Below are 12,623 nucleotides of genomic sequence, written 5' to 3' on the forward strand. Positions count from 1 at the left end.
CAAACCACACGACAGGGAATGCACTGAGAAATCCCTTCCCACCTACCTCGTGCACGCCCTCCCACAGGCTGGAGCAGCCACTCATAGTCATTTCTTCCATATCCTCACAGTGTTTCTTTAGGCAGAACCTAACAGGCAGCATAATGTATGTATTCTGCACATTGTTCTTAGACCTAAAGATCTTGGCAGATAGAAAGCTCCTCATTCTATGTGTTTTGGTTTTTCTTTTATAACTAATATTCCACCGAATGAGATACCACTTTATTTAGCCCAGTCCCTGTTGCTGGGAATTTGTGTCATTTCTCCTCTTTCTTAATTCTTTTTAACTCAACAAAACACATGAAACCTCTTTTTATGTACTGAGCCTTGGGAATAAGACATGACCGTTGAGTTGGACACGTGAAAATTGGAGTTTTTTTTAAGTCATCTGAGTAGTATACCCAATAAGGAGCTGAGAATCGTGCTCTGGGGAAAGTATAGACCTGGATGCACACATTGGGAAGTTACTGATGTAAATTTGATATTTGAATCTCTGGATGTTGATAAAATTAGTTTATATTAAGCATATCCAGCAATAAATAAATAAAATAAAATGAGCTGAGCAGGGTGACACGCACCTGTAATCTCACCACTGAGATCTCAATCCTCTTGAGATGGGAGGATTGCAGTTTCAAGGACAGACTCAGCAGCTTAGTGAGGCCCTCAGCAATGTAGAGACACTGTTTCAAAATAAAAGGAAGCTGGGGATGTGGCCGGGTTTCAATCCCTAGTACCACAAAAATTAGTTGATTAATTAATTAAAAATTATCTGAGGGCAGTACTCGAGGAAATAAGAGACAGAACAGGAGGAGATTAGGGGGCACTAACGGCAGGCACTGTTCCCACACAGTACTGTGCCACGAACTTGTCTGCTATCTCAGTTTTCTGTCTCCCTGGTCTCAGGGTATAGAATGAAGATGAAGTTCTTGAGGAAACTAACCTCATCTTCACTTTCAAACTTATTTTTTAATCTCATTTTATTAGCATTTGCACTTTCTAAGCCCATGCTTGCCTGCGTCTCCTTTTCCCTTCTCCAAAAGCCAACTCCCTTGTGCTCAGGGGGAAGGTCAGATTCTCTACACATCTGTCCACAGGCCAGGGTCACCATATGTCTTCCCCAGACGCCAGATGCACAGGTATCATGGTGGCGAGAGCCTCAGAACATTGGATTCAGCTTTGACTAGCTGAGCTCAATATGGTTTCTGCTGCAGTGTATATTTATAGAGTTGGAAGTGTTAAAATGATGTGTTAAAAAACTTTGATAAGTAACAAATATTATAATGTGGCATATTATATTTTACATAAGTAAAGCAGCTTTTCCATTTTGAAGACTTAATTGAGACTAGTGAAATAGCTCTCTTTAGACTTTAACATATTTCGTTTGATATGTGTGAGTAGAATCAAATACCTCTTCCTCTGGATGTCTGGATGCTGCAGATTTAAGTAGGAGCTTTTGCTCTTGTATCTGCCTTTAGTACCAAAGATCAAACATCCCGGGTACCTGGAGAGGGCAGCGACGTGACTGAGGAAGCCAGATGGAAAGGGGTTCAGGGGTCGATATTGTCATCACATAGCATCAGCGTTTGGCCATTTTGCCTGATGTGCAGAAGGATATTTTGGCTTGAATTAGAATTTTTAGTGGCAGAAATTCAAGCTGAGAGTAAATTTAACATTTTCTTCCTTAGGAGCACAGGCTGTGCTTGGGCTTACTGAAAACCATGACAACAACGTGGCTGTTTGATATTAAATGCTGTCTCTCTCTGCCCCTCATAAATATCTCTGCTCCATTTATGAAGATCTTCACTGTCACATGAGTGGATAACAGACTAAGAAGGATAGATTCAGCTTTGGAGTAAACATATAATGTTCAAGATTTTCATCTAAAGCATTAACCACATAGGAACATGATTCTCTAAGAGATGAGTTCTGTGGACTACATTTAAACAGAGTTTCTTCCATAGCAACCCCCACCCCTAAGAAAAGGAGCCACCAGTCCTGCTAAATGCAGTAGCATCACCTACTACCACCCGTGCGACTGCAGCCTGGCCCTGCTTCTCCACTAGTGGTGGCTGGCAGCTACAAGTCCAGTCTCAATCATGGACAGGACACTAAATACACCTGCCAAGGTTGAGCAGACGGCCTGCCTCTCCTTTCTCATTTAACTGCACTAGCCCCTCTTCATTCAAATGTTGAAAGTACATGAGTCATATCTTGCTTTGCAAATGCAATATTGTGCAGAAATAAGCCCCCTATTATTTTTTTATGTAAAAACTTTTAAGAATACTGATAGACGTTGATAGATTTCTGAAAGATGGAAAGGTATCTGTAATGTGTTGAAGAGAATACAGTGAGGAAAAAATGCTTCCAGTTTGCTAAACTGTATAGAAACAAGTTGTAGGAATTAGATCTGTGTCTCTGAAATTGATTACCTTTTCTTCCATAGTATTAAACACACACTGTATCTCAAAGACACTTTCTTCTCTCAAAAATGCATTTAAACTCAAACTCCCACTTATATTAACCCATTTCTGTGCTTAATATGTGTCCAGTAGGTAGGGGCTAGCTGGGAAGTCACTGTTACCCTATTTTTTATTTTATTTTTTTTTTATTATTTTTTATTTTTTGGTGGTACTGGGGATGGAACCCAGAGGCCTTCTACCTCTCGGCTGTACTCCCAGACCTATTTTATAATTTATTTGGAAACAGGGTCTCAATGAGTTGCTGAGAGCCTCACTAAGTAACTGAGGCTGGCTTCAAACCTGTGCGATCCTCCTGTCTCAGCCTCCCAAGTGCGGGGATTACAAGCGTGCGTCACCACGCCCGGCTTACTGTTACGCTATTTTTGAACCCAACCGAGTAGCTCATTTTTCACAGTGAACATTCTTTTATGTGTTAGCCCTTTCTTCCTTCATTTTCAAGTAAACTAATTAAATGTATTTAACTTTTCATCCACAGCTATGTTGTTCTAAATCTTGTAGCTTTCATGTCTTATGTGAAGTTGTACCCAAACCTGTGACCAGACATCTGGTGATTTGTATGGGTTTTGTTTATTTCTGCCTAGGGGTTTAATATTTTGTAATTCAGAAAAGTGTGTCCAGTCTAAATTCCATAGGAAAAAACTGTTTTCTTTCTTGCTTGCTGCAAAGCTTTTACATGGCCTTTGTAAGTTCCTCATAGATGTGTCCGATGAGGATCACTGCTCAATCTGAGAAAGAAACATAAGGAAGATGAAAATTAAGTACCAAAAAATTAAGTACAAAAATTAAGTACAAAAACAAAGTCATAGCTTTATTCATATTTTCTAGTAGAAAAATCTTATAATACTTGCCTCCTAAGGAAAGTAAGATCTTTCTGGCCTTTCAGTTGAATTTTCAAGTCCTTATTTTGTTTATCTTTGTGCACATGTTTGCCTCAAAACCTACCATACACAACCAGTTTAGGTTTCTAGTAAGATATATATAACAAATAAGAGATTTATTAAATCCAAGATTTCTAAGAAAGGGTATCCATTTACTATGACCCAACCTCTGTAGCCAGATTTTTCCAGTGCCTAATATGTAAAAGAAACACTATGAAGAGAAAAAGCACAGGTCTGTGAGGAAGACCTTATGAAAGGGACTTTGTTCTGGACTGGAATAGGAAGGGTCTTTCATAAAGGAATGAAACTTGAGCTGAAGACTAACACAGGAGGTCGTATATTTAGATTTGAAATATCCCATAAAGAGCTCATTTACTAAGGTTTGGAGCTGTTGTAATTGAATCATGAGAGTTATAATCTCAGGATAAACCCATTGATAATGTAATTGTAATGGACTTATCTGGGTTGTGACCTGGGCCAGTAGAATATGGATGGAGGGAGTGGATCCCTGGCAGTGTGGTCTTGGGGACCATATATGGTTCCTCCTCCCACCACCTTGCCCTGAAATCTGTGATCCCTGACCTCACAAGAACTGAGCCTAAAACCATAAGAAAATAGCCGGGCATGGTGGCGCACGCTTGTAATCCCCACGCTTGGGAGTCTGAGACAGGAGGATCACACGGGTTCGAAGCCAGCCTCAGCTACTTAGTGAGGCTTTCAGAAACTTAGTGAGACCCTGTTTCCAAATAAAATATAAAAAGGTTCTGTGAGTATAGCCCAGAGGTAGATAGCTTCTGGGTTCCACCCCCAGTACCACCACCAAAAGAAAAAAAAAACCATAAGAAAATAAACCTTTATCCCTCTAAGTTATATGGTCAATCTTTTATATGATAGCTGTAAGAATACTGACCAAAACAGGAGGTAACATAGCAGGAAGAAATATTCCTATTAGTAGGAATAGCGTAATAAAAGACCTGGGTCAGAGGGAACTTGTCCCACTCAAGGAACTGAAAGACTGTTAGTGAGGGGATAGATCCTTCCCAAAAGAGAGCCCAGGAAAAACCAGTTATGAGCTTGCCACAGCCATCTGGCTAGAAATGATGATGACTTAGATAGGTGAGTAGCAATTAAGATAGTGAGAAGATCAATTTTGAAGATGATGTTTATAACACTTGCAGTTGGCTGGATGTGAGTGGAAGAGAGAAAAAATAATTTAAAATGGTCCCTAAATTATTTGGCCTGAGCAAAAGGACAGTATGTGGTACCATTCACTTAGGTGGACAATACCTAGAGAGGATTAACTCAGGGGGTAAGAGAAGTGAAGAATTCAATGTTGATCATAAGTTCAAGATTAGACATCCAAGCGGAGATGTAGAAGCAGCAGCTACATGTGATTGAATAGAGCACAAAGGGAAAAATGAAGCTAAACATGTACTATTAGGGTCATCAGCATACGGCTAGGATTTGAACCCATGGAACTGACTGAGATCACCCAGAAAAATATGTAGAATAAAAAGAGAAAATGGCTTAAGATTGAGCCCTGGAGCAAGCCAGCATCTACAGCTGTTGGAGGGTGATGTGGACCAACAATTAGCCCTGGGATTTGATGGGGTAAATAGATACTGGTGACCTTGACAGGTGCTGTTTCAGTGGACTGGTGGAGATGAAAGCCTGATTAGAGTGAATTCAAGAGTGGAGAGGAGTCAAGAAACCAAAAGCAGTAATTATAGGCAGCTCTTTTGAAGAGTCTTGCTATAAAAAGGGGCAGAGAAATAAGGCTATATCTGGTAGGAGATATGAAGACCAGGATTCTATTTAAAATATGGGATATTGTAGAATTTTGATTTGCTGATAGGAATAGCTCAGTAAATACAGAGCATTGATGATGCTAAAGAAAATAGGAGCCAGGGAAGGAGCAATGTCTTTGGATGGGCAAAGGGAGATGGTAGTGGATACAGTACTGCTGTGTGCCAGTCCAGAAACTCTGTTCTCTGCAATCTTCCCCTTGTTAATGAACCCACTATGTAAGCACACATTTACTTTAGCTGACATCATTTTTTGTGTTAAGACTTTCTCAATGGATAACACTTACCACACTTAGAATAGCACCGACTTAGACACACAAAACTGTACCCTAAGTGGGAGCACTGACAGTTTGTCCATAGTAATAAAAAGGGCAGAGTATGTGATACGGGCCCTGTAATGTTGGGTGGTTATTAGAATAGTCAGTGGGCATCCATGAACACATCACTCTCTTTTTAAATATCACAATCACTATTGCCTTGTTTTCATTTTGGTTTTGATTTAGGGTGTTCTTAAAATATAAAAAGACTAGTAAGTGAGGGAGGAAGGAGTAAGATACTGATTTCTCTCAAAACTCTTGACACACTGTAACAAATGTGCCCAATTTATATAGTTATTGCAATCACTTAGGCAAGAATTGCTTACCTATTGTGTCTTCTGGTGAGCTGTGAGGAGTGAGTTGGGAGAATGTATACCTAAAAGGAGGGCTTTCTTAAGATTTGGGCCCGGGACATCAAAATAGAGAGTGTTGCCACGTCACTGACTTTCTACCAGAACATCCTTGTGGAACTGATCAGCAGAATTTCTAGATCACTACATCTAAGTCTTCCTTCATTGTCTCTGCTTCACCCACACTGCACTCTTCATGAACAGAAACCAGTCGCTCCTTTTCCTAACTCCCCACTTCAGCTCAAGCTGTGCCCTCCACTTGAATCAACTCTGCCTAATTTTAGTGCTTCTTCAAAACAACTAAAAAAAAATTAAAAGTTTTACAAGCTTCATGTTCTAAACTGTTGTAATCTGGTAAGTAAGTATAACAAATAATAGGTTCAAGAGTAGGGATGAGGCTCTATTCATTCAACAATTGTTAAGGTAGACCCTTGGTGTATAGTGGTAAACAAGGCCACATTCCCCAGATGTCATCATTCTTTCCATTCTGGCCCTTATCTGTCTTTCCCATCTGGAACACCAGTCCTCAAAAAGGATGATTTTATACATCAAATTCACCCTGCTGTTCCCCATCACAAGCTCACTGCACTGTAGGTGATGTGGAGACCACAAAATCTTTGCATCTCTGGTAATTCTTATGCATGCTAGAGTATGAGAACCATCAGCTTCCATGAATTCCCTTGAGAGCCATCCAGAATTTTCAGATTTCTGCTGTTCTCAGTTAACCCATCCAGTTGTAGGGAAATCCAGGTTTTGATTTTATTTTTATTTTTCAAACATTAACCTTATCGCCGGGCGTGGTGGCGCACGCTTGTAATCCCCGCGCTTGGGAGGCGGAGACAGGAGGATCACGCAGGTTCGAAGCCAGCTTCACTGGCTTAGGAGACCCTGTTTCCAAAAAATAAAAAATAGGTCTGGGAGTGTAGCCCGGAGGTAGAAGGGCTTCCAGGAACCCCAGTACCACCAAAAAAAAAACAAAAAACAAAAAACAAAAAAAAACCAAAACATTAACCTTATCAACACTCAGTTTATCCAAAAGGTGTTTCTTTCAGTCCACAAGATGATCTTGTGCTTGGATCACTGTTGCTTTCAAAAGGACAGGTTATAGGAGATGAATTTTCTGTAGGAGTAGTGATAGGGAGAAAGGGGGGGGGGGGTGTGATTCAAGATATCCCTAAATCACAGAATGAGGTGACAACTGGAAAACCATGAAGCAAAAACTTTTTTTATTTCCTGTGTACCAGTTCCTTTTTCTTGTATGGATTGGATCATTCTGTGCCCACAGATTTTGATTGTCAGGACTAATCTTTGTGCCTGCATTTCTGTGACAGGAATCAGGAACTTGGCCATTTGTGATAGCTGATTGCAAACCCCCTCTTGGCTATTGGGTTGGAGCACTGAGATTTGGAATAACCCCATGGTCAGAAACTGAGTCATGGGTAAAAGAATAAAACCAGAGCACCTCACGGTCTTAGATAAATTGGAAAAAACAAAGAAAGTCACTGGATGGCCACAGTTACCCAGTACAGTGAAGGAGCAATACTGTATAAAAAATGCTGGCTTAGGGACCTATGTGCTAGGAAGCTATCTCAGTACTGAGTTAACATGGAAAGTTCACAGCTGCCTCTGGGATTTGGGCTGAAAATTATAGACATAAATTAAAACTTTTTTGAAGTAGAATCACTTCAAGATCTTTCTAGCTCTAAGAAGTCTGATTTTTAAGGTCCTACTCACCATGTGAAACACAAAACCTGTGTGCCATATTAGACATTTAAACTCAAGAAAAAAAATAAATATTTTTTTACATTTATCTCCTAAGTAATCAGCCTTTAAGGAAATAATTTATCTTTGATTGGTTGTGATTCCCTTAGCATTCATACATATTTAGAAATTCTTGTGAAGTATTAAAAGGCAACCTATAATTTTAATGATAAAATTGCATAAATATTAAATTGAACAATTGATTAAATTCATCATTATGTTCTGTGAACATGTAATTCATCATTTTAAGATATTTCTTAGTTTTAAGTGAATTCCATAACATTTTTCAGTTCTCAATATTTTTCAAAGCCCATAAAATCTCTTTTGTGCCCAATGTGAAATCACCCCTGATGAGAAGGTGAGCTGTTCAATCTAGAAATAGGGACGGTGTGCTATGTTAAAGAATCTGCTGAAATAATAGAAATTGGGAGAATGCTGAAGCAGGATTTGTTGGACTTTTTAAAATTATTATTCAGACCTCTTCAGAATCTTGCTCTGTAAAGACTGGCTTGGCGACCAACAGCATTAGCAGCACCTGGAGCATGCCAGAAATGTAGGCTCTCAAGTTCCTCTCCAGGCTGGCTGAATCATAATCTGGTGCCCATTAAAGTTTGAGGGGGAAAAAAGTTTCTAGAATAGTGGTTCTCACCTCAGAGTACACATAAGAATTGCCTAGGAGCTTTGGCAACCCGATGACCAGTTTGTACCCCAGACCAATCATTAGGATCTCTGGAGGTGTAATCCAGACATTGGTATTTTAAAGGCTCAGGTGATTCCAGCACGCTGTCCACCATCCCTAGCAAGGCTACAGAGGTTCTATGTTGTTTACCAGCAAGTACAGTTCAAGATTTCATGGATATTTGTATGTTTGAGGCCAAGCATATAAATAACAATTTGGTAATCCTGGCATGAAATTACTTCTCTCAGTCAGATGATTGAGTTGATAAGCTCCTATCTATGTAGGACATTAGGCCCAATTGTCTAAATCCTAGGTAAATTATGTTTCACCAATACTAGAGTTTATTATTATTAATTTTTTTTTGCATGTCTGGGGCTGGAACCTAGAGGCATTTGACCTCAGAGCTACAACCCCTGCCCAATTTTTTATTCTTTATTTTGAAACAGGGCCTCACTAAGTAGCTGAGGCTCTCCGCGAACTGTGATCCTCCAGTCTCAGCCTCCCAAATGCTGGGATTACAAGCATGCGCCACCACGCCCGGCTGAGTTTATTATTTTGAACAACAATCTAAACTAGAGTTGTGGGCCAGTGGAGGGTTTTTCTCTTTTGTTTGTTTGACTGTTTGGTACTGGGCATCAAACCCAGGGGCATTCTACCTCTGAGCCACATCCTAGCTCTTTTTATTTTTTTATTTTGTAATAGGGTCTCACTAATTTTCTGAGGCTGGTCTCAAAACTGTGATCCTATCATTTCAGCCTCCTGGGTACTAGGATTAGAGGTGTGAGCCATCCTACCTGGTTCAAAAGTCTGGTTTCTATGTAAAACTCCTGTGTAGTGAAACTATGTATATTTCACTATTGAATGTCAAAGCAGAAACTTTGTGCTTTTAATTACCAAATGAATACAGATTCATTCTTAAGAATACAGATTCATCATTCAGTGCCTTGAACATGCTGTACTACTAAGCTACATTTCTACCAGTTTTTATTTTCTGATTATTAAGATGTATTTTCACACAGTAAAATTTGAGTACAGTGATTCAGGAATGTAATTGATTATTTATGTTATCATCATTGATTTTTCCAAGTGTCTTGGAAAAACATCACTTTGCACAGTGCCTGCTGGTGATTTCTCTCTTGCAAATAAAATTCACTGATAATATCTGCCACTTTGAGGACTGAAGAAATTCTCAGTCTCATAGATTTGTTTATACTTAACCTCCACATTGAGTGTTTGAGAGCCTGTAACATGGTGCCTGTTCTCAGTAGAGCAGAAGCCTGTGAATGATGGTTTCCTTTTTTTTCTTTTTCTTTATCTTTACCTTCTTCATCCAACCCCTTAGCTTCATTATAATGTTTCTCTACCCAAATGAAAGATGTAATAGCGAAAATTGCAGCAGATGATAATAACGAACGTTTATGTCCTTCAATAACTATAAATGTTCTCCTAATGAGTACATCTTTCTCTAATCAATATTTTACTGATATGATAACTAGGGAGTAGAGCTGGTGGGTTGTCTTGTTTTGTTTTACTTAGGTCATATAACCATATTCTTCCATTTTAAATCCCATGATGGAAACTGGAGTCTTCTCACATCATAATACATGCATCTACAAGAGGCCAAAGAGCTTTTAAATATCGACCACTTATATGTCGGTGCTTACTTTACAGTAGTTCCAAGGATTGCTTATCTTGTTCTAATATGCTGTATCTAACATTAAATGAACCTGTTAAAACCACAGTTCAGTTTTGAGTATGTATTCTTCTGGCTATAAAAATAGCACAATTTGAACAGTGTATGCAACTCTAGATTCAACATAGAATCCCTAATTTACTTGCTTACTGTTCCTTTTTAGAAAAACAGATTACTCAGCACCGTCTGGGTGCTTCCACGGCCCCCTTATTTTTATTTGGTACCCCCAACTGCACCTCCAGGATACTATGGCCCCCTGGATCATTCCAATGTCCTCCCCAGGGAGCACTATCCACTGACTTTGAGAATCTGTGAAGGTCTAGAACTAGGCAAATATGCTCAATAAATCCTTTCTTAATTTCCTGAGCAAAATACATACAGCTGTATGGCCCCTTAGATTCTCCCCCATTGCTCCTGCCCTGCAGCTGCCCCTTCCTTTTTATGGCTCTGACACTCTCTATCAGTTTAATACAGCTTAGTCCTGGGTCATAGGCAATTTCAGTGCGTAATTGGCAGTCTTGTCGCCCTGAGAAATCGAATATGCCTTTCATACCTCTTGAGTGCCCTCTGACACCTTCAGTAGGGGAGAACAGAGAGCAGGCATCTAATAAATACATGATATATTCTATCGTTTTGGCCTAGCCATTACATCTTTAAGCTCCATTTCTTTTATAATAAGTATGGAAGGTTATGTTTGCATTAAATGATTTTGTTCTGTTCAAAAATTAATAAAAACATTACAAGACACCACAGTATTAAAGAATTTCTGCCTGTGCCATATGAATTTATAGATCTTTCTGTATCCTTTTACAAAGAAACTGACTGGTAATAGATTTTTCTTCTCTCCCTTCCCCCCACCTTTGGTATCTTTTTGAATTATCTAACTTTAAATGTATTCTTTTTTATCACTAGTGTTATTATTACAACAGTTCTGTACCTCTCAGATGCACTTCGTAAGAATTTCTTAAATGAAAACTTTGATTATAAGGTAAGTATTCACTTATGTGCCTGTCTCTTTTAGGCTTCTCAGTTTTTAAAATAAACTAATGGGGAAAGTATGAAATGTTATTAAGATTTTCTTCAGGCAGATTTTTATGTATATGTATCATATAAGGTGATATGCCTGGGTGCCTAAAAATTCTTGATTACTTTTTTTTTCAAATGGCAAAAGATAAGTGATAAAGATGAAGAGTGTCCATGATGGCTTCTCTTCTCATTGTGGTTCTATTTAAATATCGTTGTTCCTTACTCTTTTTAAATAATATTCTTCTTATTAGACATTTAATAAAATTTCCTTAATAGAGAACTAGAAAATACAGAAAACACAAACATGATAAAAACGAGTGGAATTTTAATGGTTACATATTTCTCTAAATCATAGCTTATCAAAATTTCATAATCAGAACTCTACTTTTTGATACGTAAGTTTTTCCTTCTATTTTGTTTGTATAAATTACTCTTCTTATATGCATTCTTATAAAATTGATTTTGGCAGGTATCCCTAATTATTTCTTTGGATATATACTTAGTGATGGGGATTATTGAGTTCAAGGTTGAACGGTTATATTCAATTTCTTATTTTCTTGTATCTTCACTAACACTAGAAGAGACAAATGTTACTGTGTTTTGTTTTGACAATTAGATAAGGGGTACATCTTTTTTATTTAATTTACATTTCTTACTAGTTATTGTGTATTAACTAGTTACTAGTTTTTTACTAACGTTCATATTTTGTGAATCGTCTATTTCTTGTCTTTTGCTCACTATTTTCTTTGAGGTTTGGGGATTTCATTGCTTTTTGATTATCTTTGAGGTAAAGTCTCACTCTGTTGCCAAAACTGGGCTGGAATTTATTTATTTATATTTTTGGTGGTACTGGGGTTCCTGGAAGCCCTTCTAACCTCTGGGCTACACTCCCAGACCTATTTTGTACTTTTTATTTGGAAACAGGGTCTCTTAAGCCAGCTCAGCTGGCTTTGAACCTGTGTGATCCTCCTGTCTCCGCCTCCCAAGCATGGGGATTACAAGCTTGCTCCACCACGCCCTGCAGGGCTGGAATTTATAATCCTCCAGCCTTAACCTTCTGAGTACCTGGGATTACAGATAAGGACCACACCCAGCTTGCTTGGGATTTTGTCATATACTTATTTGCAAAAGCTCTTTACATAATATAGATATTCTTTGTCATTTTTAGTTTGTTGTTTGTCTTTAATATCATATGGTCTCAGTAGAGATATAGTTTTCTTCCATTATAAGTCTTACATATTTTTTCTTAAATAATTCTTAGGAAATTTTATTCTGATCTCTCTGATTCTGTATTTTGTGTAAGACTCAAAAGATTGGTCTGGGCAGGGAATTTTCAAGTAGTATCTGGGTTTAGAGCATTTAGAATATCCAAAGAAGGCCGGGCGTGGTGGCGCACGCTTGTAATCCCCACACTTGGGAGGCTGAGACAGGAGGATCGCATAGGTTCGAAGCCAGCCTTAGCTACTTAGTGAGGCTCTCAGCAACTTAGCAAGACCTGTTTCCAAATAAAATATAAAATGGGTCTGAAAGTATAGCCCAGAAGTAGAAAGCCTCTGGGTTCCACCCCCAGTACCACCAAAAAAAAAAAAAATTAT

General features: G+C 38.6%; 1 protein-coding gene across 2 annotated transcripts in view; it reads left to right on the top strand.

Moving 5' to 3' along the window:
* DOCK4 (dedicator of cytokinesis 4) overlaps positions 1–12,623 on the top strand; it is a gene marked incomplete at both ends in the record, with an annotated part of 525,693 nt that overhangs the window by 418,874 nt on the left and 94,196 nt on the right. For both annotated transcript variants that reach the window (XM_080701145.1, XM_080701146.1), the window contains one exon: positions 10,915–10,990. In XM_080701145.1, the coding sequence (XP_080557271.1) occupies positions 10,915–10,990 (76 nt within the window). The remainder of the gene's footprint in view (positions 1–10,914; positions 10,991–12,623) is intronic.

Source organism: Muscardinus avellanarius (genome assembly GCF_963383645.1).
Source record: "Muscardinus avellanarius genome assembly, chromosome: 9".
NCBI classification, from domain to species: domain Eukaryota; kingdom Metazoa; phylum Chordata; class Mammalia; order Rodentia; family Gliridae; genus Muscardinus; species Muscardinus avellanarius.